The sequence below is a fragment of the Musa acuminata genome, chromosome BXJ2-9 (genome assembly GCF_036884655.1).
Source record: "Musa acuminata AAA Group cultivar baxijiao chromosome BXJ2-9, Cavendish_Baxijiao_AAA, whole genome shotgun sequence".
NCBI classification, from domain to species: Eukaryota; Viridiplantae; Streptophyta; class Magnoliopsida; order Zingiberales; family Musaceae; genus Musa; species Musa acuminata.
In genome coordinates this window covers 5,160,140-5,188,134 of record NC_088346.1, presented here as the reverse complement: position 1 = coordinate 5,188,134, position 27,995 = coordinate 5,160,140, and the positions used below count along the sequence as shown (strand labels likewise).

The 27,995-nt window shown below is 39.2% G+C and overlaps 5 protein-coding genes across 13 annotated transcripts; 2 read left to right on the top strand and 3 right to left on the bottom strand.

Annotated features, from left to right (window-relative positions):
- Positions 1-1,913: 1,913 nt before the first annotated feature.
- On the top strand, positions 1,914-4,803 carry LOC135622744 (zinc-finger homeodomain protein 4-like). Of its 5 annotated transcripts, none has more exons than XM_065124858.1 (2): positions 1,914-3,065; positions 3,229-4,263. In XM_065124858.1, the coding sequence occupies exon 2, from the start codon at positions 3,263-3,265 to the stop codon at positions 4,064-4,066; it is 804 nt and encodes a 267-aa protein (XP_064980930.1). In that variant the 5' UTR covers positions 1,914-3,065; positions 3,229-3,262; the 3' UTR covers positions 4,067-4,263. The 5 variants fall into 5 exon arrangements, with proteins under 5 accessions (XP_064980930.1, XP_064980933.1, XP_064980932.1 ...); XM_065124861.1 differs by having other exon boundaries at positions 1,915-2,475; XM_065124860.1 differs by having other exon boundaries at positions 1,915-2,475; positions 3,218-4,263.
- An 895-nt stretch (positions 4,804-5,698) lies between these two features.
- Positions 5,699-7,112, top strand: LOC103997524 (acyltransferase GLAUCE-like). Its single transcript, XM_018831281.2, has one exon. It carries the CDS (start codon positions 5,699-5,701, stop codon positions 6,848-6,850), a length of 1,152 nt encoding a protein of 383 aa, XP_018686826.2. The 3' UTR covers positions 6,851-7,112.
- A 1,614-nt stretch (positions 7,113-8,726) lies between these two features.
- On the bottom strand, positions 8,727-10,682 carry LOC103997485 (glucuronoxylan 4-O-methyltransferase 3). Its single transcript, XM_009418725.3, has 2 exons — positions 10,547-10,682; positions 8,727-9,823 (listed from the first exon to the last, which is right to left on the bottom strand). Exon 2 carries the CDS (start codon positions 9,780-9,782, stop codon positions 8,940-8,942), a length of 843 nt encoding a protein of 280 aa, XP_009417000.2. The 5' UTR covers positions 9,783-9,823; positions 10,547-10,682; the 3' UTR covers positions 8,727-8,939.
- A 550-nt stretch (positions 10,683-11,232) lies between these two features.
- On the bottom strand, positions 11,233-18,325 carry LOC135622743 (probable serine/threonine-protein kinase At1g54610). Its single transcript, XM_065124855.1, has 8 exons — positions 17,168-18,325; positions 15,976-16,260; positions 15,580-15,897; positions 14,150-14,377; positions 13,551-13,651; positions 13,291-13,390; positions 11,945-12,361; positions 11,233-11,472 (listed from the first exon to the last, which is right to left on the bottom strand). The coding sequence occupies exons 1-8, from the start codon at positions 17,612-17,614 to the stop codon at positions 11,317-11,319; spliced, it is 2,052 nt and encodes a 683-aa protein (XP_064980927.1). The 5' UTR covers positions 17,615-18,325; the 3' UTR covers positions 11,233-11,316.
- Positions 18,326-18,810: 485 nt separating this feature from the next.
- LOC135622741 (uncharacterized) lies at positions 18,811-27,984 on the bottom strand. Of its 5 annotated transcripts, XM_065124849.1 has the most exons (10): positions 27,771-27,982; positions 27,607-27,689; positions 27,422-27,509; positions 26,913-26,993; positions 24,525-24,558; positions 21,096-22,452; positions 20,914-21,007; positions 20,529-20,766; positions 19,287-19,406; positions 18,811-19,175 (listed from the first exon to the last, which is right to left on the bottom strand). In XM_065124849.1, exons 3-8 carry the CDS (start codon positions 27,499-27,501, stop codon positions 20,730-20,732), a joined length of 1,683 nt encoding a protein of 560 aa, XP_064980921.1. In that variant the 5' UTR covers positions 27,502-27,509; positions 27,607-27,689; positions 27,771-27,982; the 3' UTR covers positions 18,811-19,175; positions 19,287-19,406; positions 20,529-20,729. The 5 variants fall into 5 exon arrangements, with proteins under 5 accessions (XP_064980921.1, XP_064980922.1, XP_064980920.1 ...); XM_065124850.1 differs by having other exon boundaries at positions 18,811-19,406; positions 27,607-27,674; positions 27,771-27,983; XM_065124848.1 differs by having other exon boundaries at positions 18,811-19,406.
- Between the last annotated feature and the right edge of the window lie 11 nt (positions 27,985-27,995).

Below are 27,995 nucleotides of genomic sequence, written 5' to 3'. Positions count from 1 at the left end.
AGTTATCTGTGTGCATTGGAATGTGTGGAGGGAGAAGGAGGGTTAGGGGGATAAGATTTCCAGCTTCCAAACAAGAAGAAGATACAGAGGGCACTGTTTCTGGCCTCTGTCAGCTTGTTTGGGATGAGATACATTTGGCTCAGGAATCAAGGTTTGGATTTTGGGAGCCTATGGCCTGTGTGATCACTGTGACATCAGGAACCTATTTAATTAAATTTGCTGGCACAACCACCACTTTTCTCCCTCTTCCAGGAACCCCAATTAATTTGTCACCACAACCTTTCTCTCTCTCTCTCTCTCTGTGAAACACAAGAGCACATCATCTTTATTGATGGCATTTAATATGTAAAGCCAGCAGAGATTGTGATTTATTGAATGGACAGCACCATTTTGCTTGATACAGTGTACCCTGATCAGATGAATGAGATATTTGCATTTTTTTTTGTCATTATAATTAATCCTAGAATAATATTTTACTTTGGTAGGAAGATTTTTGCAAACAAAAACATCACAAGACAGAAATTGTCTGTAATAATAAGATAACCTCAAAAGGTAGAGTTTATTCTTTTCTTCAAGTAGACATAATTATCCTCACAATTCAAAGCTTAATCAATGGATGTGTGGATTTGTCTACAACTCATTAAAGTAAAACTACCAGCAAAATTGAAAGGAATATCTAAAAGAAGTTGAGCAAAACAGTGATTGCATTTCTCAAAGAAATTCTGATGAGATGTAGATGAGGGTTGTTTGTGCATTTCAGAGCAAATCTGGATTCAATAGTGCCTAAATCTACTCAATTCTAATGATTCGAAAAATTCAGGTTCCAGAAGCAGATAAAAGGAACCATAAGAACAAATGAGAGAAACAGAATCTTAGGGTAGCAAAAGAGCATTCAAGAAAAGCATCTTAAGAGTAACTTGTCAATGAGGATTAGTCAAGCAGATTGTGCTGATAAAATTCCACCTCCAAAGTTGTCATGCCCACTTTCTCACACATGTTCATAGATAAAAAAGTGCCTTGTGATGGAGAATATTGCTCAGCATCTGGGAGATATTTGGTCATGGAAAAGCTAAAGAATATAGAGTCTCAGGGACCATGTTATGTACCTTCTGTTTTCCCTTTTGTCCTGAGAAAAATTGAGAAGGTAAAGAGGATAGCAAAAGATTCATATTAAGTGTTTTAGTGGAGACCTTAATTCTGACAAGGAATGATTTCTTTGGAAAGAACTCCATGCTTACAGGGAATGATCAAAAAGAAAAGGCAGGACCCAGCAACCAGTTTAAGCCTAAATCTAGTAATCCACCAAAATAGTGCAACTAATCATAGGATGTTTGAACAAAGAGATGAATTGGATCAATTATCTCCATGCTGATTACAATATAGTGACCAAAAGAAGAGAACTCCTTAGAAACTAAGATTGTCTCTCCTGTGTCATATTTGAAGCCACTATCCATCTGTTAGTGAGTTTAATATATATTGGGACATTTTCAGAAGTCTTTATCATGTAAACAGGGCAGATTAATTATATAATTTTGTCCTGACAGCATAAGTTTAATGTCTAATGGTGCCTTAAATTATCTAAAAGATGAGAAAAATGGTGAGCAGAGTAAACTGTGATCATTTAACCCTCAGCTAAATATCAAAGTTGGATGTCTGAATTCCTTGTGATATGATCATCTTCATCATAATATTAACCATGGGTGGTTAAATGATCATATCCCAAGGAAATCAGACATTCAACTTTGATATTAATAACCATGGGTGGATGAACATCTCCTCTGATGAGGAATGGACTGTTACCTCCACCATGTAGGCATTTTGGCCATAAAGCTTGCTACATGCTTCTGTCATCTTATTTTTCACTAAGGACATTTTGGTAGCTAGCTTTCTTTATGTTCCTCAAGTTCATAATGTGGGGACTCCTTCTGTTCCTCCCCCTCTCTCTCTTTCTCTCTCTCCCCCCTCCTCTGACACTGCAGTCCTCAATTTCTCTGTTTCCATCTATGTGGTAAGCTTGATACCTGATAGTGCAAACAAAGCAAACACCCCACACCTTATTATTGTTTGGTCACCACCCCCTAAAACTTTCTCAGTTTTCCAGTGTCCTGAAAATTTCTGCTTCTCTTTCTATATTGTTCCAAGCTTTGTGATCCCTCAATACTTTTGCTAGTCCCTTTTTTAGCTTCTCACAACCACAACCCTTCAGCCAAATCACATCAATTCCTTTCTCTCTCACTTCTTTTCCTTTGCTCTCCTATTGGCTTTATTTCTCTTCTTCTTCTTCTTCCACCTAAGCTCCTCCTAATGCCCTCTTCTTGCCATGGAAACCACAATGGAGGATATGCTGAATCTTCTTATGGAGTAAACCAACAAGAGTTTTCTGGAATAAACTCCATGCCTACTCCCTTCCTTACTTCCAAGCCTTGAAAAGAAAGGATCACTTCTGCTTTACCCCTGCAGCCTAGAGAGAGGAAGGTGGGTTTTGTTCTGTCCTAGGTTCTCAAGCATTCTGCATTGCTGCATGGCTCCAACCATCATGGAGCATCTCTACCTGTTTGTTTTCTTCGGTTGTACTTATGAGACAATGAAGTGGTGGTCATCTGAATGCTAGTAGGAAATCTCTAGGCACTGTTGTGATTCTTGTTGTTTTCCTCATGGGTGGGAAAGTCTAGTCTCCCACAACCAACAAGAGATTACTTGGCTATCATCTTTCATGCTTCAGGATTTTAAATTTGTTAGAAAGAAAGGTCAGCATTGGTCTTCAGATTACAATGACTACATGGTCTTTTTTGCAATTCCATCATCATCTATCTTGTTCTTCCTCTTATGAATTATTGTCCAAATCAATCTGTTAATCTCACCTTCATCTAGTTCTTTTTTCTGTTTTCTAGTCACATATTTACTCTGGAGATAGAGCCAAGCATCTCTTCCAATTTTAGGATCCCATTCTTCACTCTTGGGTCTTCAAGGTTGGAACAAGAGAGAGAGAGAGAGAGAGAGAGTGTGTGAGGTTTACCTGGATAAGGTTCTCTAGAACTCAGAGCTTCTCAGTTTTCTGCCAAAGGGTAAGTGGGTTCATCATTTAGACTCCCAAGCATTTCAGACCAAAAGCCTTTGCTCAAAGTATATGGATCCTTGAGTGTCTAGTTTTAATTTTACTTGTCCTTTCTTATTCTTCTTTTTTTCTTGTCACTGACCTTTTCCTTCTGGTGTTGAGGTCAAAAAAAGGACCTCAAAAATAGAGAGCACAAAGTTTAAGAGAATGGATCTTTCTGGTCAAGAAGGAGAGATCCCAATCCCAATAACCAGTGTATATGTTGGTGGTCATGCCCATGGCAGCATCCATGACAGCCCTCCCATCCACCACCCCTCCAATGGCCCTCCTCCTCCTCCCCTATCCACTGCCACCACAGAGGACCACCACCACAACACCACCAACTCCTACAGCACCAAGAAAGGGGTGGTAGTAAGGTACAGGGAGTGCCTCAAGAACCATGCAGCTTCCATCGGTGGGAATGCCACTGATGGGTGCGGTGAATTCATGCCCAGTGGCGAGGAGGGAACTCTGGAGGCCTTGAAGTGCTCTGCCTGCAGCTGCCACAGGAACTTCCACAGGAAAGAGACAGAAGGAGAGCCCTGCTGCGACTGGTTCTACCCCCTCAGGGGGAGGAAGGTGATGGGCCACAAGGGCCTCCTCATCTCAGGATCAGATGCATTTGGTTACAGCCCTGCATGCAATAGCCTCATTCCAAGGGCCACACCTCACAACATGATCATGCCTCTTGGTGTCATGCAGACCTCTGAGTCTGATGAGATGGAAGGGGTGGGTGCAATGATGGCAAGGCCTGTCGTGGTGAAGAAGAGGTTCAGGACCAAGTTCACCCCAGAGCAGAAGGAGAAGATGCTGAGCTTTGCTGAGAAGGTGGGGTGGAGGCTGCAGAAACAGGAGGAGAGTGTGGTCCAGCAGTTCTGCCAGGAGATTGGGGTGAAGAGGAGGGTCCTCAAGGTGTGGATGCACAACAACAAGCATCACTTGGCAAAGAAGAACTCTCTCCAGCTTGAATGACCACTGAAATCCTCTTGCATCATCATGCCAAATGCTCATCTTACAAGTTGAGTTTTAGTGGTAGCATGTCATAACTATTTTCTTGTATCACTTTCTGAGATTTTCTCTTCATTTTCCACACTGTCATAATCATGAGTTTACCAAGCTTTAGTGTTAATTATATTAATGTTTAGGCATTATGGATTGTTGCATTTCAATCAGCTGGTGAAGAAGACAACCCTCGATTACTGTTTAGGCATTATGGCTGAACATGAGTCTCGATAGCTTAGATCATGATCAGCACAGGTCATAATATGGTGTTTGTGATTTGAAACAGTGAAGGAGATATAAACTAGAGATCCATCTACCAAGAACACAGATTAATTGCGAGGAATGGACAGGAAGCTCTAGAGCTAGCTAGCTCTGCAAGGAAGATGGAGAACTCTCTGACAGATCCATGCTTCTTCTGAGCTCCTACCATGGCCGAAAGCACTCGACTCACTGAGTCTAGCAATTATTTGTGGTTCAAGTTGCATAGAAAGGCAAGCATTACATTCTCATCCAAGCGCGGTCACCTTGGATTGACCATAAAGCCTATGAATCACCATTGTTGTTTGAATTGATGACCTCCAGAAGACATGGTTGCCTCCATGAAGTCAGTACTGTGTAGTGTCATAACTACACTCTTCCATCTTCTGTGATTGAGATTCTGCAAGGCCACAGCACTAACTAAATCAATCACATGAATTTAACTTAGAGCCACCCTCCTGAAATGAATGCCTGTTAGATCTCATGGACAAAGGTTTGTGCACTGCAATGCAGAGTTTGGGGGAGGATCAATGCACGCATTAGAGTCTCCAGGAATAGAAGCTGCAAAGGTAAGGCCTGATTCATAAGTTTCACTGCCCTTTGGCTCTGTTTAGGTACTGCAAACCTAAACAGCAGGAGCCAACATAGATGGCAAGCTCATTCAATGGCATTCATGACAAAGGGTCTCCAGGTTTGGTAGGAGCATCACTGCTCGTTCGGACTGCAGTACCACAGCTTTGACCCTGACTTCAGATCCATGTACAACTCCACAATGAATGATCAGCCCCCGTCTGTTCTTCTGCAGCCAAGACACTATGAACTTGAATCTCAAGGGATGCGCAAAATTCTCCAAGAAATTTGGTGAATCATTGTTCTCATACTGTCATCAAATGTACAAAGCAGATTTAGGCTGATGCTCTGATATCTTTCAGGTTTGCAACCGAGCAAACAACTCTCGAGCTCTGCTTAGGAGTTCAGATACAAGTCCTCAACTATACACCTTCCCACCATCTTCTTCTTCCTATTGCTCTCTCACATATTCAACATTTTTTATGCCACAAAACATGCGATCATGCATCCATCAAGTTCTTGGATCTCTCTCTCTCTCTCTCTCCTCCAACCACATAGGCGCATGCTCTTTGCTGACTTCGTTTTCATGCCGGCATCTGAGGATGCATGAACCATGAATGGGTAGCCAATGTGACGATTGTTAATGCTACTCGGCCAACGAGGAGATTGCACTGAAGCCATCATGCTTTTCTTGTTGATTTCAAGGGCTATATTTTCTCGTCTCACTTCCTCTGTTAAAAGCATTAAAGGTCTCCCCGTACTCTGCCTCGATCAATGGCTTCTCTACCCATGCAGATTGCAACTCCTTTGACGGACGAGGATGTCGAGAAAGGAGAAGCATCCGTCCTGGTTTCTCCGAGAAATCCAACACCTATGAAGACAATCTACCTATCCGACATCGACCAGACCGCAGCTTTTCCTGTAGAGACCATCTTCTTCTACGAGATGCCACCTGACGATACAGCAGCAGTCACGTCCGATGTCCTCTTGATCCCCTACTACTTCATGGCCGGGAGACTCAACTTCAACCTGGAAACCAAGAGGCTGGAGCTACTCTGCAACAATGCCGGGGCCTTGTTCGTTGGTGCAACATCGAGACGTAGGCTAGAGGAGCTCGGCAGCCTCTCTGCACCCAACCCTTCGTTCCAGCATCTCATCTTTAGAACCGATGGATTTAATGGCCTCCATGAGACCCCCATCTTCACCGTTCAGGTCAGTTCATCCTCCTCTCATCGGGATGGCTGCGTATGTATAGACCTTGACTTCCGATTTCCATTGAAGGTGACTGTATTCAGATGCGGAGGTTTCTCGATCGGCATAATGACGAACCACAGCGTACTCGACGGGAAATCAGCAGCCGAAATGTTTGAGAATCTTGCTGCCATTTGCAGGGGTGATGGCCTGAAGACTCTCGAGCTTCATGTGGATAGATCATGCATCAGGGCAAGATATCCACCTCAGATACTCTTCCACCACACGGAGTACACGAAGCGGAGGGATGACACCTGCTTCACCTCCCCCGAGCAGCCCTCTCCATCCACCGCTCTGTTACAGGTCTCCAAGAACCACGACTACAGGGTGCTGTCTCTCGCCCCTGACATGATCGATGGCCTCAAGCGAAAGGCCATGACCGAGTGCTACTCCAGCTTCGAGGCGGTGGTAGCTCACCTGTGGAGAGCGAGAACGAAGGCGGTGTTCGACGACCCGCTGGAGATCTCCTCCGTGCTGTTCGCGGTGGACCTCAGGAGCAAGATGTCACTGCCGCTGCCTCGTGGGTTCACCGGCAACGCGGTGATCACAGCCTCGGCGAGCGCCGGGGCGGCGGAGCTAGGCGAGCGGCCGTTCTGCTTCGCGGTGAAGAGGGTGAGGGAGGCCATCGGAAGGGTGACGGATGAGTACGTGAGGTCGGCTGTGGACTGGCTGTAGGTGAACAGAGGGGTGCCGTCGGTGCTCGAGAGGAACTTCTTCGTGTCGGCTTGGTGGAAGCTGCCATTCCATGAGCTGGACTTCGGGTGGGGGAAGCCTGTCTACGGCGGCCCGGTGGGTGAGCGGCATGCATGAGTTCGTGCTGCTGCTTGCTGATGGCAGCAAGGAGGGGAAGGGGAGTGGCATCAACGTTTGGGCGGCGTTGGAGAAGGAGGAGATGAAGAGATTCGCGCGCAATGTGTTTGAACTATAAGAATGCCACTCCACCTATGGATCAAACTTGTTGCAAATAAAGCCGTTCATTTGTTTATGGACTCCCTCTTTCAATCCTTTCACAGCATCATAATCCTTATACTTAAAAAAAATTATATTAGAATCTTTATAATTCTAAAAATAAAATAAATAATTTTATTTATTCTAACATCATTAGATGCATCGATGAAAATTACAATATATGACAATATATGTTAGATCCACGTGAAAATAATGAACAAATATATATTTTTAATATCTCTTCTGTTTCTAACGATTTTATCTAAAAAAGTTAATTTTTATATCCCACTTGTTAGAAATTAAAGAAATATTGAAATTATCTTTTTGTCTATCACTTTTGTATCGATTCAACACGTGGTGTATGTTTTCTATCAATGCAGTTGTTATAGCAAATGAGATTATTTGTTTCACTTTCATAATTTTTTTTTTTTTACCAACAACACCCTCATATTTTTTTTATATAAAGATTTTTTTATTTAAATGAAAATAACTTGATCTATTAAAAAAAATCCTTAATTTTGATAATTAATTATCATATATTTTAAAAATAAAAAATTATTATTTTAAATATATTTTTAAAATTTTATGATATTTAATTATCAAAATTAAGGATTTTTTTAATAACTTATATGCTCAAGTCATTTTAGAAAAAAAATATATAAGGGTATTTTCATTCGAATAAATAAAAAGAGCACCCCAAATAAAAACAAATGTCCCGTTTACGTTATCAGATAAATATTCTTTCTCATCACATCAATTTCTATGATTATCGATTACAAAATTAATAAATGAAATAAATCAGTCGATGATAATGTTGCCATCGGGAAAGGAACATTTGTGTTTTTTGGCTACAAACATGACGGATTTTGTTTTGGCTGCTACTAATGAACTGGTAGTTGGTGACCTGTTAATCTGCATACGCTCATGATCCTTGTTTCCGGTAGTTGAGCTTTGACTGCTAATGGAGGAATGCTAGTTGAGGAGAGAGTGATGATTTCAAGATTTGCAAGTAGATCACTCACCGTAAGCCATCATCCATGGCTTCTAATCGGTCATAGTGATTGTCGCGGCTCTGATACCATTTGTCAAGTTCATGGAGTTGCTTCTTCTTTCATGTTTCTTATTACATGTCCACCAAAAGAAATCTGAAGCTCCAACAACATCTACAACTGCTTCTTGAGTTGTTGAGCATCCCTAGATTTTGCTTGTGGGTACGTGGTGGAGGAGAGAGCATTGATTTTATTGCTTATTGTATTCTAAGAACATTTTCAAGATCATTTACAAAAGCATTAATTCACCCCCTCCTCTCTTAGTGTTTATTTCGATCCTAAGATCATTTTCTTGGCTTCATGGTTCCCTCTCGGGGGGGGGGGGGGTGGATCGTCCGAGCATAATGGTCTATCTCACAGTTGCATGGTCGTGTCCCGATAATGGGATCGTCTCCTGACCACTGACGATCCTGAATGATAGGCCAGTACTAGGGGTTACCCTGCTTAGCACAAAGATGACTCAACTGTTTGCAATCCATCATCTCAGTTGTAAGCCCTGTAGAAACATTAAAAGATAATCCATCAATGTGAAGAGAAACAGAGCAAGCAACCACTTCATCAATGATTGATTTTATCAGAAACACTATCGGAGAATACGAACGATACATAGATCGATCTACGTTCAACGAGTACAGCAGAATTATTAGGTCCATAAAGATCACAACTAATAAAGTCAAAAAATAACTCAAAAGTGTTCCCAAAAGATGACAACGAATAATAATAGTATGACCACCTTTTAACTACTGCTGACACTTTTCTCAACCGCCTTATGAAGGACAGAATGAGATCTCTGGATTAGCTCTGTGGCTGGGGATGGTGAAGTGCCTTATCCTTCCCTCCTCTTCTTTCAAGTAACCCTGACACAGGAAGGTCTTTGAGAACTTATCCTCCACCGCTCTATCCACATCATGCACGAAAACATCGGTATCCCCCTCCCTCCTCCTCCCTCGAGCTGCCATGCCCGCCGTGTAGATTGCGCCCATCCTCCCCGGCGCCTGTGGGAAGTAGCCGGTGGGTGCATCCACCATGATCAAGTCCCAGTCCACCTCATAGAACACATCCGGCAACTTGGTCAGTGCCAACGGGCACCTGGAAAACTTGGTGTCTTCCAACACCATGCAGCCTGTCGACTTCCCTGACTCCAACAGCTCGTCGGCCTGGCTCACCTTGGTGTCATAACTCACGTGGTACGCCTCCAACGTCGGGAACTTCTGTGTCACACTCTCGATCCATTTCTTGTCTTCTTCGAGGAAGACGGTGCGCCCGCCGTGGTTCAGTGCGCTCCACATGAGGCTGTCATGGCCGAGGCCGAAGACAAGGAAGTTGCAGGGAGACTTCCGCTCCAAAACTTTATCTGTGACGGAGATCTCTCGCAGGGTTTGCTGGGGAGTGATGTTTGAGGTGGCGTAGTGGATGATGGTTTCTCCAAGCGAGGGTGGGATCTTTGTGCATGCAGGTGCTCGAGTTGCTGCCGATGCTTCCACTGAGGTGGTCTCTGGAGTTGGTGAGGATGAGTAACCAGACGCGAGCATGTAAAGGAGAAGAAATGCAAGCAAGAACCCAAGAAGAAGCAGCTTTGGGTTGATGGTGTTCGGACCCTTGGCCTTCATGGTGCTGGCAAATGGAGAGAGTGTGGCAACGAGACTTGGTCCTGCATCAAGTTATATTGAGAGTGAGATGGTGGCTTGTGAGAAAGAAGAAAAACAAATTGGCTGCCTTTGTGAATGCTGATCCTTAAAGAAGCAGCAAAAGAAATGAGGGGGGCTGATACAGATGGGTGACCAACCCCCCCTGTGGGTTGGTGCACACTTGCTGAAGAAACAAACATAGAAGTGGAATCATAATTGAAGCAGTATAGTCATTTTGACTTTACACCATTCTACAACAACTCATCTTTTTGCTCATTTAAGTCATTGCTTGAGTCTTAAGCTGTAGTAAGAATGGATGAGACTTCAAGCAAGGAATGGTTGAAGTAGTTTTTTACTAGAAATGTTCGAAATAGTCTCCTAATTATTCCTATTTTTTGAACTAAGAAGAACATGGTGGAAGGTACCATGGCCAACATGATTCTTATGTGAATCATGGTGGCCTATCCTGTTGGTACATTTGGGAAGTAAATACATCATAAAGAAAAGAAAATAGTAAAAGTGCAGCTATGAGAAGTTGCTGTTGTGGGACTACTCAATTTATTGCAGCTAAATCAGTAAGTCCTTGTTCTCAATTTCTAATCCAACATGTATTTCTACTTATGCAACAGATACACGTGATTTGCTCGAGCACCAGATACTTAATTGAACAATATGAAATGATTGTAAAATGAAACATCAAATAAGAGTAGAGATTAACCTAAGCAACAGAGTAAAGGATGAAATACCTGAAACATTAACAGTACTGACGAAGCTAGAATAAAGTTGGAAACCGTCTTGGAATATAGTGGAAACCAAGCTTAATTCCTGCTGCTACAGAACAGATATTCTCTTGATGCAAGCTTGCTCTTCAGCCAAAAAACCTTCAGCTCCATGAGTTAAGAATTGTGTGATGATAGTAAAAGATTTGAAACGAGAAGATCTTGTGCCGGATGGATGTCAGTGATCTCACCAGAAAATACATAAAAAGATGACAAGGAAACCTTCTAAGTAGCTTTTATCAGAAAAATTTACAGAGCAACTCTATCTTCATATACAGTGAATCTTGAGAGGATGATTTACATATAATTTTCCATTCAAGGGAGGCCAACTTTCCTTTTCAGATTTCAAGAAACCCGGCAGTGAGGATCATGCGCACACATCACCGAATTAGCAACATAAGGCTCTTGACATCCTTGAACTATTCAAGATGACGTTCGGCAAAACGAACCAAGAGGTTCCAGAAAGATTATATGACAGGTAGTTAGAGATTTAGTCTGCAAGCAACGTGGAAACACTTCCAACTGCAAACAGTAACCAGCTCTGCACCACCAAAAGCTTCTTCGATGTTGCACTACTGACCAAATTAATGACCCAAATGTTTTTTGTCGCATCTAATGATTCACAAAATTATGTTTGTACTACTCCTTGAGCATGTTACCTCCCTTTATATTCATTCATACGATGTATACATGACTCAAAACCATCTTTTGCCATGGGAGGACACTAGTCATCCTTCTTAAAAATTTTTCTTGGACTTGACTTTATCAAGGCGTGCTTTGCGGACTACCTGTTGGATCTGCCGCTCATGTTCTTTGAGCATATCTTCGACATTTCCTCCTGTGGGCATCAATAGTCCAGAATAGTGGATTTTTTTGTTCCTAGGACCATAACCCTGAAATTTGTAAAAGCGTGCAAGCACTTAGTGATATAACTCAACTTAGCAGCAGAAAATTCTATTATTGCTATCTTTAAAGCTTTAAGCCCTAACATGCTCATTGGTGGAGTACACTAAGAAAAATCTCAAGCAGAGATGTGGTTACATAAATTTGTCAAATAAAAAAAATCAAAAGAAGTGCCAATATATATAGAAACATATTAATATAACCCCAATCATGTTTTAGAAACTGTTGTAATTGCATGTATCTTCTATTCGGTCAAGTATTTAAACATGTGGTTCAAAGGCTTTCACATTTCTATTGCCTCCTATAGTATTATCCCTAGGCTTGCACAGGATGATGTGACTTGATTCACAAAATTCACTATGAAAGCATGCTGAAGTTTAGTGCCACATGCAACTACTTTAACAACTATGAATGGTGCAATTCTTGTTCAGGTGTCACAGAAGAACATAAGAATATGAATACCTTGCTCGCTGTTCTGTCATCTTTCTTATGGGTGGAGGCAGGTCTGTCAAGTATATGCTTGTCAGATGGCTCAGCCACATCAAGCCGATTGTATCTTGAGTTTGCAGTGCTTCTTGCTGCCACTGAACCTGGGAAGAAGGCAGCTCCTGATAAAGGCATATAAGATCTCTGTGCCTGCAACCGAGGGCCATTTGCCACTCCCATGGAACTATATGAACGTCCAGGAACCTGGGGCTCTTCCTGATTCTCTTCCTTGGTCAAGGAGGATCCAAATCCACCAGCTTGCATTCCTGGATGATAAAAGCCATTTTGTGCTGTTCCCACAGGAGGGTCAATTGAAAACCCAGACCCACTTTCATCATATTGTGCATTGTATTTCTCATGGCTGGTTTTGGGATTTGCCTGTGGTTTTCTCTTCTGTAACAGCAGTAATGGATAAATTAAACCAATAGGATAAATAGAAGAGCTGAGTTAATTGACACAATAATTACATTCTCTATAGGGATCCATGGTTTAATCAATGCATTTCTGCATAAGCACATGTACTCCATTATGTTAGGTTGAGCACACTTAAGTATTACATTACATTGGAAAGAACACATTCTCAAAAACTCTAATCGGAAGCTTTTTTTGTCTAGTAAACACTGATTTGATAAGAACTTATCCAACTTTTAGTTACAGTAAAGCAGAGTATGCCGATATGCTTTTGGTTAATTGTTTCCAGATGTTTCTCCAATACATATTTTCTTGGCATTGCCATGAAAATTTTGGATAGATCAGTATGTTGGTCTCTGCCAGACTTTGCCAAGGACTATAACCCTACTCTATGCTTGAATGATGAAGGGTTACTATGTAGACATAACTCTAGAGTAACTGAGTAGACACAATTCAAAGTTGTTTCTTAGTCTAAAAGAACACAAAAAGGTAGATGCATATTTGGTTTTCACCATACTAAAGAGCATTTGCAACAAAAAGATAAAGCTAGAGAGAAACTTGAAAGGATGATGTATGCCATCAAGATCATTCTTAAACAGTTATGCTTGGTTGTTCCTATATCATATATTCATGAAGCTAATGGCCAATGAGAAAGTAGAAAACAGTTTGTCACATGATTACAATGGAATAATTGATTACTATGAGCAGAGTTGGCTTTCTACCTATAACAAATAATACATTTCTAACCTTCAAAATCACCAAGGATATGGTGCTGTCTATGTTCTGATCAAAGGTTTCAGTTAAATGTCACATACAGATGCTCTCTTGCTTTTTTGCATAGTTTGTGAGCAGCTGCAAACGAGAGATTATACGTTCTAATAAAAGCATTGACAGAAGTGCATGAAATCTACCTGTTGCTTGACATTTGCGTCGGGCATTGGCTTTGTTTTAATTTCTAGTCTTCCTGGTCTTGCAGACTCTGACCTTTTTTTGGTAGCTTCTGCTCTTTGCCTGTAAAAGGCCATAAAGCAGAAAATGAATGATGTCATTATCCAGTGGAACAACATAGTCCAACAAATATCCTGTATATATCTTCCACAAGTTGCTTTATCTTTTGAGGAGAATGAGGCAATACGTAAAATGTTTCATGTCAGATTTTAAATCAAAATACCTTCTAATTTCCTCATCCCGAAGTTTAGCATCATACTCCTTGCTTGGTGGATATTTAGGCAAACTTGAAGGGTTGCAGGCAAATGGTTTGGTTTTAAAGAACTGAAAAGTAGTAGAGTTTAGTGGTCACTAGATCATCAAATAGCATATTAGAAGCATATTTAACTGAAAATAAGAAGTAACTGGTAGCTGTAACACATTTTGCATGTGTATGGAAAAGACTCCAATGACGATCTTCAGAGAGTTCATTAATATTTGGATACTTCAAAGAGAACGACTTTGTAGGCAAAGGAACTAGTGTAAATATACTGGACAAATTATACTCTACTCAATCAATTTGTAATACAGACTGAGAAAATAAGAAAATTAACAGCAGCATATGAGATACTGGTAGTACTAGATGTATGATGAACAATTATTATCTCTCAATTTATCTAAAAGAAGAAAAAGAAGTGTCTCGGATCCTATTATAACATTTATCAGAAAACAAATTCTTCATTAAATAACAGAAGCAGCACAAGTTTGATCCCAGAAATGTCCCAACAAGAGTTAAAGATAACACCTTATGTGAAATGTCATAGCAGTGAAATCAAAACTTACTGCACTTGAAAGGGCTGAAGCTGCAGTTCCACGGTTTGCTGGTTCTACTGCAAGAAGGGAATCTAACAGAGTTAAAGCCACTGAAGGAAAATCTTCAAATGTCTCTGCAACACAGCGCCTATATCGGTGCTGAGGTTTAAAAATGGTTGCATGAGGCAATTTTGATTTTTTCCAGTATTCATCTGATGGTGATCCACAGAGCTTAAAAATCTTGTGTAGTTGTTCCACCTAGACAGAGATTTTTATATCCATACGTCAGATAAGAAATCAAGTTATTAAAGTTAGCAACTATCAAGATTATGTACCAATTTGAGAACCATAACAAGAATAGAAGAATCCCAGAAAATAGATAATTTGATTTGTAAATAACAAACATGAATTTTAGGAATCCAGATCTAACTTATTAAAAAAATTTAAACAGGAAATTTCCTAAATCTTTAAACCCATTCTTAAGAGAAATGATGTTTCTGTCACTTGAGATAATTATGTATCCAAATGTGTGATTTCAACCAGATAATTGTTAAAGACATTCTACCAGTCAGTACAAACCAATATTAAGCAATCCCATCATGGTAACCACTCGGTATACTTATCACCTGGCATACTTACCACACTGTGTTTACCAGAATAAGATTACCAATGAACAATCTTACCAAACAGTAAGCTTACCATTCCATAAAGGGCTTGGACCTCCTTTCTTTCCCTCTTCTTAAACCTTATCTTTCTGATTTCTTCCTCCCTTTGCACCACAACTCTGTCAACCTCGCCAACCCTCTTTCATCGATGCTGTTCTCCCATCCTCATGCCACCACCATTTCCAGTCTGCTCTCCCACCCTCCACCACCACTTCTTCCATTCTGCTCCCCCATCCTCTGCAACCAGTCCTTTATCAAGGTGTGTAGTGCTCGGTTAGTGTGTGTGTTGGTCTGTAGAGTGTATGGTATGATCATGCCAGTTCAGTTGCCAATAGACATCAGTTTGGACCAAGATCTTAATCACTATTTCCGATACAAAGTTTCCAGTGCAAAGTGGTCCTCTAGAATGGTTGAGGCAGCAAATATCTTTAAGAAAATAAAAGGAGCAAAGAAAAGATTATGATATCAGCAACAATGGCATTGAAGGTGTAGCCCATTCGTGACATCTATATATTTCCAAATTGTTGAACTTCAGAAAGTCTTAGAGTCTTTTTTTTGCATCAAAATGGAAATTTACCTGTGATCATGTATTACATGGACAATTATGCAAAACATGGAATGTTAATTTCAACTTTCAGTAAAATATTTTTAGTGGCTGGTCCATAAATGATCTGTTTGAAGTGGATCGTCCCACCAAATGGAAACCTTCCACATTCACATTATTAGAATTTAGAAGTCATTTGGTTCATTTCCCTGAACCAGATCTATTTGAGTACTTGAGCGGATCAGTTATACCTCAGTTCTTCCAGGCATGATGGGCTTCCCTGCAAGCAACTCTGCAAGTATGCAGCCAGAACTCCACAAATCAACAGCAACACCATACTCTGTAGCACCAAGTAAAAGCTCAGGAGGCCGATACCACAATGTTACCACTCGGCTTGTCAATGGCTGTTTCTGATAAGGATTGAAAAGTGTTGCTAGGCCAAAATCTGCTATCTTAAGAATGCCATTGTTGTCAATCAAAAGGTTTGAGCCCTTAATATCCCGATGCAGAATCCCTCGACTATGGCAGTGGGCAAGCCCTTCAAGTAGCTGTTGCATATAACACTTCACCTGAAATCCATATGAACATGGTCAAATATATCGATTTTTTAGAAAATCTACATGAAATTGACAATGTATAAGAGAAACCTGTGGTTCGGTAAACTTGGAACCAGGCCTTGCAGCAAGTCCAGCGAGATCATGCTCCATGTACTCGAAAACAAGATACAGGTTGCATGACATTCGTGATGTAACTATACCTTCAAGCTTTATAACATTTGGGTGATCAAGCTGACGCAAAATATGAATTTCTCTAGCCATAAAGCGGACACTTTCAGGATCCATATTAACAAATCGCACTTTCTTAAGTGCAACAATTTTACCACTTTCAAGATCACGGGCTCTATACACATTACTATAGGTCCCTTGTCCAATCTGCAAATGTGATATATTTAGCAAAGATGGAAAACTGGTGGATATATCAAAGGACCAAATAAAATCTTATGTCAGAGAATTTAGCAAGCCTGAAATTAATACTGTAAAAACATATATTTGCCATTAATTGAGGATAAAAGTATAAAACAATTAGATATGAACAATCATTTTGACTATCTTGTTGATCATGATGCATATACGCCTTTATTTCCAAACGAAATAACTAGTAAAACAGTTACATCAACAATCAATAACATCGATGTGTAAACCATGGACATCAATGATTTCATTCCATGAAGTGTTAAAAATTGAAGTTACATAACATTTGCATCCTGATCTTCATTCTGTGTTCATTTGTTGAAGTGGCTTGATAGTAGGCATGGCTGAAGCAAAAGACGATTATAGTAAGAACTAAGAAAATCATAAACCATATTTATCTTAGTTTCATCAGGTGCTAGACTGCCTATATGGGCCTATTATTTAGGGAAGGTCGAATTCTTCATTCGGCTGGCAGAGTGTAATCTGCTCGTCTTTATCATGAAAACGACAATCTTTTGGCATTAGAAACCAGTCCTTGGATGGTCTACATAAAAAGGACCAGATGTAGAAAAGAAAGTGGTTACGATATCAAACAACTTTTAGTTAATGGATCTCAGTTTCTCATTATTCCCCCTGCAACAACTAAGCAAGTTGGAACCATCCTTTACTGCACTTGCATATTAGTACTATTGTGATGCTATTAGGTGACCAAATAGATCTTTTTAGTTGTATCATACTCTAATTGTAAGCAAGGCATGTAAACATGACTCTGTCAGATTACAAAGCAGCGATAAATCCAACAGACAATGAAGCAGAAAAAAATTAAAACATCAATAACTGAAGAAAATGAAGGCAAGTATTTTCCAACCTTATCTAGTTTCTCAAAGGAACTAGCTTTCCGAGGTATCCACCCATCTATCACTTCTGCAGCAACAGCAGTTAGCCAAGAAGGCCAGCCTGCAGCAACATGTTCTCCGGAGAACCGATTTGGCACATCAACAATTTCTAAGCTTCCTTCCACCTCATTTGGCACACCCACAGCTTCAGAACTATCTCTATTTGCCCCAGCATTAAGGGTAACCCGTCTCTGGAGCCCGCCACCTGCAGCGGTCTTCCCACGTTCACCAATCAGTGGAGGCAGGGAATTGGTCACCGCATTATCTTGTGTCGCAACCATAGGGTTTCCGTTACTAGCGACATCGACTCTAGCTGCCACAACCACCCCTTTCTTCGAGAGTGTGAGGAACCGCTTCAAGGACTTTATTCGGTGGGTCTCGCCATCCCGGCTGATACCTTTGGAGCAGATGCAGCCCATAAGAACCACTAAAGCACGCACTCTTCGTTTCTTATTGCTGAATCAGTTGATTGATGGCGTAAGTGCATCACCCAAAAATCGACGTTTCAGCCTTGTATTAGGCTCCGATTTCAATCTTCACTTCCAATGCCTTCCAATATTAACTTGCATTCAACCTGATGATGTCCCAATTTTTCAAAAGCTACGAAAGAATCCAATCTTTTCTCTAGAATTCACAACGAGATCCAATCCATAGTATCCTCCTCGACAGCATTCAACTTGTATCCAAACAATCGACGAACCCGAATATGGCCGGAGAAGGAAACTTAAAGGGCCGACTGCTTCCAAGAACAAGATTTGGAACAAAAGGTGCCACCACTCCAGGGTAAACCAAGAACCAGACTGTTAGATTAAAACAAGAATCTGGAAGCGGAACCTCCACCTCGAAACGGAAAGAAAGAAAACGAAGGAAATTCGAACAAAAAAACGTTATTTTTCCTTCGGGAGGCGCAAGAAAGAATTGGGATCAAAAGATCGAGAACAGAAGCTGAAGCGCGGAGGGTTTTGCGGAGACCAGTACCCTAAAATCCCGCAGAGCCAATGCCCCCCTCTCTTTTCCCCTCCTTTTCATCCGAAAAAGCTCTTCCGGACGCCGCCGAAATGTGAGAGCACACGACGATCCCGTGCGGTGGGTAGTTCTTTCCGACCCGATCCATGACATGCTCGGCTCGATTACTCGTTCCGTGATTGGAAGATTCCAGTCGAGACGACGCAGCTCACCGCGGCGAAGACGGTTGGGGAGGGCAAAAGTCGTTTCGGTTTCGAACAGGTGGGCCCGTCTCTGGTTACGTGCGCGCCAATTGCGGCCGTGACCCGGATCCTGGGCCGTCCGGTTCACGATAACGGTCGAGTAGGAGAACCGGTTTGCGACTTTGAATGTGCTGGGGGCACATCTTACCGGTGCCATGGGATCTGATACATCGTCGTAAATATAACTTTACATAGAATTATGATAAGATCACATTTAGTTTCATGTAGATTAGCGAGTCAATGTTATTTTTTGTTCGATGCTTTTTAGGGCACAAAATCGTACTAAATCTCATCGATGATTCATTAAAAAATTCATTCTTTAAATCCCTAGAAGTACATACATTGTTATACATCCATCTTTGATGATAAATAAAGGGTTGATAGCGTTTTAATAAACAAGCATCAAATGATCAAAAAAGATTACAATAATCTACCGAATTGGTATCTCAATACTGTTATCAATCCATACCGTTTGGTCTCAACTGAAAAAAATAATAAATATTGATCAATATTGTATCATGTTAAGAACAAAATTAGCATTAGAATTAGAATCTGCAGCTCTTGGGATGTAAACATGACAAAAGAAATTGCACGCAGATGCGGAGAAGTGCCTTTGGGATTCTTCAAATGTCATCCGTCACATCCAGACTCTGTAGAACGGGTGGCGAAGTCCAGAAGAGACCTGCTAAGATTGCTCTGCGATCAGTGGATGCATGTGTTACATTGTTTGCATCCCGCAGCAACTATATTTTCTTGACAATTCATCCCAAGTCTGCAGTATTAAAAACAGATCTAAGATGACCATCATATTCCATGACAAAGTTATATAAGGACATGATTAGACGGGATTGGAGAAGAAAATTATCCTTTGCATCCCTCAGACCTATTAGTCCTTCCAGAAAGATCAATTTGTGCTTCGCACCAGATGGAATAAAGCAGGATTATGAGAGTCATTACAAATAGGGAATTAACAATTAGTCCCTTGAGTTTAGAGGTCGAGACCCTGTCAAGATAGAACCATTCATCCAAGTATCAATGTATCTAAAATTATAATTCAACTTAGACTTTAACAAGTAGAAGTAGGCAACAGCAAAAGAACAATAGAAAATATATGGAAGATTAAATCCGAATAGAGGTGACAATCACAAGTGTCAGTTTTTACTTCTATACATTCTGGACAGCAAAAGAATGGGCAAGAATACATTTAAGCATCACAATGAAAGAAAATGTTATTCTGAGTTTGTTTCTTTTACATTTCAATATTCCTTCACTTTTGTATTCTACATGTTCCAGCCTAATTTGTGTTAAAGATCTTTTACTGTGTACTGTTGTATATCACATGAAATTGTTTTTGAAGAACAGAAAAATAAAAGATTTAATCTGAATTGATGAAACCAGAGGATCTGTCACTTCACGATGAGCATGACGATATATTTAAGAGAATTTTACAAACTTTATAAACAAAACAGTATCATGAAATAACTTCTTATTATTTTCTTTAGTTGTTTTGAAACTTATGACTATGTACTGCTTACCTTACCTTATTAGTCTACATAGCCTAAGAGATCATACGTTTGATCATTTATGTTCATTGTTGATCCACAAGTGTTTTGCTCTCTTCATCACTCTGGCCCTGGGCCAAAGTAACACTGTTTTTCACTTCTACTAATCTTATATGACAATATGGCTAAATCAATCAGCTGGTTGACCCGACAGGTAATCAAATCCAACACTTAAACTTTGACTCGATAATTAATGATATAAGCAATACATTTTTCTCTCTCAAGGGAGGGTTATATGAACAAGGTCTCATTGGATATGGCTAGTGTACTTCCTAATAACCCCACTAATTTTCCTCTCCAATTCCATCCTTTTTTTTCTCAACCGTCTTTTCTACTATGAGACCAAGGGTTTGGGTTCTTCATCCCAGCTTCTGGTATATGCTATCTAAAATGTCAAATGTAAATTTTATCTTCTCACACATTCATTTCTTATAGATAAACTTCTGAAGGCATAAATTATATGAACATTTAATGTAATGTTTAAAGAAAAATTCAAAACAACAAAAGCACAAACAGTACATAAACCTACTGAACTTTATAGATAGATAGAGAAATGAGTATACCAAGAGAGAGTGAGATTCAAGTCACCAGTGCATTAACTGGTTAAGAAAAATTATAGTTTCTCCAGTTGGGAATTTTTTATTTGAGTCCAAAATTTGGACTCCGAGGAGTGCATGATGTCATTGACTCCAGATGATCTCTGGTGTCTGCCAGCCACTATGCTCCTTTTATAAACTTGAATCACCTTGGGAAAGAAATCTAAATCAGCTCTCCATCAAATTCTTCACTCTTCTAATACAACTGCAGCATTAGCAAGATACAAAATAAGAAGCTAAAAATTCAGTTCCTCCCAAGCCAACTTAATCAGCATATCCAGAAATCAGAAATTCATTTGTGCCTTAATATTTAGATTGTGCATTATTTTGCTTAAGGTGAAGAACGTGTTACCTCTTTGTCAAAGAAGGTACTAGCTCCTCAACAGTTTGAACAAAAATACGAGACCTTGTCTGCTCCTTCGAAGTTTTCAAAATATCCATGCCACCTGGTATGTTTATTGGACAACCAATGGCAGCTTCATTCAGTACAAATGCCTTACAAGAAGGAAACTGTCTTATGATAAACTTCCATACCTTGCAAATCTGAAGAAGCTAATGATCCACCATTCAAGTAAATTCTTGTTGACATATCTGCATCTAGGCCTTCTGTTTTTATTAATTTATCTAGCATAGAACCAATAAGTTTATAAGCAACCAATGCTGTCTCATCACAGATTTCTTGGACCGACTTTATTCCCATGCTTCCTGTGTTTTGGGAAGTCCTTTCAGGAGTAAGCTTTTCTGACTCCTCAATACAAGGTTTCTCTATATCAATATCATTATCATGCTCAACTTCAGGCATCTTTGTGTTATTACCACTAATTTTATCGGCAGTCCCAGTGAGTAAAAAAGAGTTGCTACTAGTGGTGAATGATGTGGAGACGCCTCGTCCTGAATCCCCATTGGCTTCTGCTTCATAATTAGAGCAAGAACTATACATCTGCCCATTTTCATTGTCACCAAGACTCATAAAATAGTCAGTTCCAACAATACTAAAAGAATTAATGTTCTTGTCATCACCAAACCCCTTGAAACATTGTCTTGCATCATCACTCCATCCTGAAAAAACCCTTGATGTAATTTGTTTAAGCTGACGGCTTGTGATCATTACGGCTTCAACCTCCTCTTCTATTGTCTCTTTAGAGAACACAAGAGTCTGACTTTGCATCTTCCTGTTTATAAAATCAATAGTTTTCAATGCTTCCTGTGTGATACTTGTTTCACTGCATTCGAACAAATATTCTATCAAGTATTTCCTTAGTGCATTCCTGAAACATTTTATAGGAACTTCAACTTTTGGATCCAGTAAAGTGTGCAAAGCTTTAAGCTCATCGTATTTAACCTTCGGAAGCAACCAAAGGGCATTTATGATATCATTGTGCAAACCAACTGTCTCTGGTGGAAAGGGGTACAGCTCTGATGTTAGCATATCAATATGTCTGGATCTATGCTTGTAAGATAAATAAATAATGGACAATGCTTTAACTAATGGCTCTGGCAATGCATCCCCATCCTTGAGATTTGACAGCAATTTATTGAACCTTTTCTTCACCCGTTCAATAATCAAATCCCTCTTTCCAGTACACCGGGCAGGTGGAAATTGAGGGACCAGTGATACACCTCGAAGTTTTCTGCTTGTTGCAGCAAGCTCCTGATAGGACATTTCATCCAGCTCTAGCAACATATTGGAAACAGATGAAAGACAAAGACTAGAGATATGAGCGTTATGCAACGACGGTGTCAACTGTTTCAATGGGAGACCATTATTGCACCTATTTTCCCCGTCTTTTGTTTGAAAAAGTTGCAAGTAGTCCTGAACCACATGGTGGCTTTCACAACTACAACATGCAAAACTTCTTTCAACAGTAATCCTGACTGATTTACTGGTAACCTGGTAAATAAGTCATTTTAAGCAAACGGAAATTGGCAATGAATAATCATAGTCACGCCGAATGACTAGCTTGGTGATTGTCTAAAAGAATGACAGGAAATCAATGTTTTGCTGTCAAAGATCAATATACTAAAGGAAGTTTGATATTTCTCAAAACCATAAACTTTTGAAAGATATTAGAATAACTTCATGCAGGGAGAATTCGGTCTTCTAAATGCATTCATTATACATGCAATTAATACTAAATCAGCCAAGCCACTACATAATTACTGCCAAAAGTCATTAATTAATACCATGGAGAGCAAAATCCACCATATTATCTACATTCTTGAAAAGAAACCTAGATAGCTGATGTGTTAAAACTTTTCATGTACTGCATTTATGCACAACCACAAAGGATAATTCAAGGGCCTCAGTAGTTTCTAGTGGCATTCCTTTATTCCCAAATAAATGATTAGTTTCATTATCTGCAATGTAGTTATTCTTTTTGGGTACTATTACAAGTTTTAAAAACACCACCAATGTTGATGTCAAATTCAAATGAAAAAGATGGAGGATTGTGTTAGGCCACTAATAACCAACATAAAACGGTGTCGAAAACTTATGAGCCTAGATCATAGCTCAATGGTAGGATTAGTATTAGCTCAACCCAAATTACACAATGAATGATTTAGTTTGTAAGGAGGACTAAAAGACTGCTTTCTGCTAAATAGTAGAGTTGAACTTGTCTGGTCAAGTCTTGGGCTCCAGATGACCGTTCACTCTTATGTATAGGCAGTAATGACAGGCTTCCTTTTACAATGGATAAAGAAATAAGAGAAACATGTTAAATGAAAACCACTACAGAAAATATTAAGTTCCTAGTCATCTGGCAGGTCTTAGAAGATAAGACGAGCTGGCTACTTCCTCACTAAGTAGTTGTTTCATCAATGGAAAAAATACCACATGGCTGTGCTCAAGAACACTTTGAAGAAGTTATGCCTAATAAATAAACAGATCAGCAAGATAATGCATAATTTTGCAACAAGCCTCTGTTGTGAACTATTTGAGGTCAATTATATGGATCGTTTCCAACCAATTAGTTTTGTGGCTTTTGACAACGGACAATCCTCCAATAACTAAAGATCCATTATATCTTAACCCATTATTTTTATTTCTTGTTTTTTTCAAGTTCTCCATTATCGTCTAAATTAAATACACACATCTTTCCTTATACTGCAGTTAAAATCTTGTTTCAACTTTCAAAATGTCTAAACTACCTTAAAATTTTGCTCACTGTGAACATAGACCCTCCCTAATTTCTGCACTGCCTGCTGCGTCAAACATTGTGCTGCTCTTCTTTTTCATGCTAACCAATTCCAATAATCGTATGTACTCCATTTACTAAAGCAATACACTTCAACATACTCATCTCCACCAAATATTAAAATGTATTCCATCTCATTTACTAAAGCAATACACCTCAGCATACTCATCTCCACCACAAGTTAAAACTTTGCAGCCTTCAAGCCAATCCGAAGATGGCACCTAAGGGATTGATGGAAGTAGGCACTGAAACGAGTTCATGGTAAGGCAAAAAAGAAAAACCTGTAGCCCTTCTGTCTGATAGGATGTTGGTGGTAGGTAAATGCATACACTAAAAATTACCCCTAAATAAACACGTGTAATATTTTTAGAAAATTTTCCTTTCCTCTTTAGTCATCTAGCATAATTTGTTCCAGCAAATCATGTCAATTGACATGATATTAGTGGTCTAATATGATGCGACACTAGCACGTCATGTCAGCTTAACCAATTCTGACCAATCCAAATTGCAAAGTCCCTAGCCGACACTGAACATGATCCCAATCCTGCAAGTTCTTAGATCTAATATCAACTGCCTAGCAATGGAACAAATTGTCCTTCCTTTTACAGAAAATAAGCTTGATCCTGTTAGCTCCAGATAATAATTCCCATTTGTATGTGCAAGTGCTACTCGACTTGTGGTATCATGACTGACTTGAAGTATTAAGAAATTTTCATACTCTAGTATTAAGGTTATAACATATCAACTGATTAACATAGAAACTTACTTCATCATTCCGAACATATGACTCTAGTAAGTACCTGCACCAACAGCAGCAAATGACCATTAGTTTTGATAACCCATGCAATAATTATGGCAAAATATACAAAACTAAGTAAACGTATATTGCAAGTTGAAATGATCAAGATATCCATATTAATGTAGATGAAAACTTATGTGGGAATAAAAAATACAGTAGAAATTATTCTCTGCATGCATGTAGCTTTTAGCAAAAGAGCTCTTAGATAGGAGAAAGCTAGAGGTAAACAAAAAGATGCTGAAGTGCAATATCACAAATATTGTGGCAAGATGTAACAGCAGAGGGTATTCATGATGAATAGCCAACTACCAAAAATTATTGCAGGTGCTATAAATCTAAAGCAGATCACTGGTACTGTAGTCTATTGTCAAACAAATCAAGTGATTTACTACATCAAATATTGAAAGACCAAATTTTCACATAGATAATAGAACTAAGCATGTATGTTTCATGTGAAGTGGTAATAATATATAATATCAAAATATAACCAGATATCCATTACTTATATACTGTCAAAATTGCAGAAGTGATATGATCATCCATCATCCACGATATGATAGTAAAAGCAAGGCCAGGGACATAAAGCAAAGCAAGAATAAATATTTGGATTAAGAAACTATTCCATTTAAACTGGTTCAAATTGAATTGATTAACTTAGATCTAGAAATTTAATAAGAGTTAATTGCATTGGTTGGTTAAAAAGCTTCTTAATAGGGTGCTATAAGCCCATTGTAGAGTGGCCAGAATAGTAGCCACCTATTATGATGGATGCCTAACAATGGTTTCACTGCACCTGCAATCTATAATTCACCCTTGCAAATAGCCATGGTGGTCTTCATTGTTGCTGCCACCTGCTATGACTACTTTTTAAGACCCAAGGACTGTTGTGTTGATTGGCATGTTGCAAAATATCTTGCGACAAAGAAAAATACTGCTGCGTGTTATGTGAACCCATTCAAAGGTGTCCACATATTGCTAGGACAAGTTATGGTTCGTGTTAGGAGCATACTTGTGTCTGGGATATTGGAGTCCACAAAGTTAATGTTTTTAGGTAGACACAATTCTGATGTGCCCATAAACATGTGTACAAAAAGTGTTGTTTTTGTCATATGGTGTCACAATAGGCCAGTTACTGTTTTGTGATAGGATTTTATCCAATTATTGACTGAAAAAAGGGCATGGAAGGAATAAACTGTCAATTTCAATGCTCAGGAATCCCCAGGTGGCACATGGGAGAATATACTTCCCAAGTAGCACCTAGGAAGTGAGCACTATGTTCAAAGGATCGATAAGGTTTGATTTCCTACAAGGATGCAACTCCTGTAGGACAAACTTCAAAGAATTAATCTGTCTCCTATACGAGAGTTATCTTCTATGGACACACACCAAATAAGCTGATGTTATGTCCAAAAATTTTATAACCATGTCAATACAATTTGGATCTGCATACTCTTCATCTACAAGTTGTTATTGTACATTCATAATGAATATAACATAATTTTCTTGTACATTCATAATAAATATAACATAATTTACCAATGTATCATTTGACCTAGTTTCCAATGGTTTCTAGAAGATATCATCTGCTATAAGTTTCAAAGCATGATCAACGACGAGGCTGGAAGTTTGGAAAAGAATATGGATAAAGAAGGATTGAGCCAAACTAAAATCCAAAAGTTAAAAAAATAAAACGGCATAAAAATTAGCTATACCCTTTAATTTCATTGTATCAAGGAGGAGATTTTTATAAATAATATATTTAAAATATATTGAATGATATTCTACAATATAAAGGATGATACGAATGGAATAAAAGATGAAAAATGATCACAAAAATAAATATATGCAAAGTTATGAACAAGGAACAAAGAATGACATAAAGAACAAGGATAAAAATAAAAATATAAAACAAAAGATTTAAAGAATTGTAAAGTATAATCCATCCATACATGGTCATTTAGCTATTAACTCTTAGCTCCCATAGTCCACTTGAAGAATAAATCTAGATCACCAAATTGTTTGTTGGAACATTTTAGGACAATAACTGAAAGAGCTTGCCACAAACAAATCACTGGAAAAGGAAAGGATATGATAATAGTCCTCCTATAAAAGAACATTTGCTTAATCTAGCAAGTTTTCAGTTATAAATTGATAATTGATTAAACATGGACACCTCGATTAAAGAGATCTGAGGATTAAAAGTCTCGTTATTAGCAGTTTATTGCATTATTAGCTTACTTCTTTGCAATTTATGCATTTGGAGCAGTATTTAATTGTTTTGTATCATAATAAAAGATAGAATGTTAAAAAAAAAAAAGGGATAATCCTGTGGGCAATCATAATTAATGCACTTACAAGTCTGACAAAAATTTGGGTCTTTTAAACTTCTTTTGGCTCCCCTCAGATGTAGAAGCTAACAGTGATCCCATCAAAAATCTGTACAAAGTGTTGTGTCAGTAATAATAAGGAAAAATATCACACTTCAGGTTTTCACAAATCATGTGCACCTTTCATTTAGAAAAGATAAAAACATGCACTTCCTAAGATAAATAAGGTTAGCTACCGACACTCGTTATAAACATTGCTTCATCAAGTGAATCAGATAGTATGATGAGGATCCTGCGCTTGCCGTAGTACCTCAAATCCAAACTTACTCTTAGACTACTCATATTGGGCATAATTTTATGTCCTTGGTACAACACTAAAAGAAATAATAACATATTAATTTGTTCAACATATATCTTTCGTACTACCTTGTTTAAGTATAACCAAACAACATAATTCTAGTTAGTTAGAAATTTGGAAATTCAAAGGCCAACTAGTTCCTTTTTCTCTATTGTTTCCGTGAAGGTATTATGGCCAACCTCCTTTTCTTTGTGATCAGCTCTTCTTTGTTCCACATAAGAGACCATAACCTTTTCCCATCTTCAAAAGAAATATCCATCTTCAAATCTAGCGGAAAAAGTGACAGCCATACGAAAAAAATCAAAATATAAAATATAAATTACAAGGAAAAAAGGAAAATAAAACATTATAATGGATAATGCACCTTCTTCCTCTCTTTGTTCTTCTTGCGTCACCCGCCGCCTGACGTAGCCAATGTCCAACGCTTAAACCCTAAAAGACAGAAATCTGAGAAACCATAAACAACCATTAGCAAAGAAGACGAGAGACGGAAGGAAAGGGAGGAGAAGAGATTAGTGAGAACAGTACCGGCGAGAGGAGGCGACTTGTGCTGCGACAAAGGCGCCTTGCGGTAGCGGCCGAGATGAGGTGGATCCCCGGCGATGTTGGCAGCGGCAGCAAAGAAAAAGCTAGGGCTCGTTCGTCGCTCGGTCACTTGGCCTTCGCACGCGGCCTCCGCTTCTCTCTTTCATTCTTCTTCTCTCTTATATCGACGCATTGAGTCGACCGATTGTACCGAGTCGGATCGCGAGT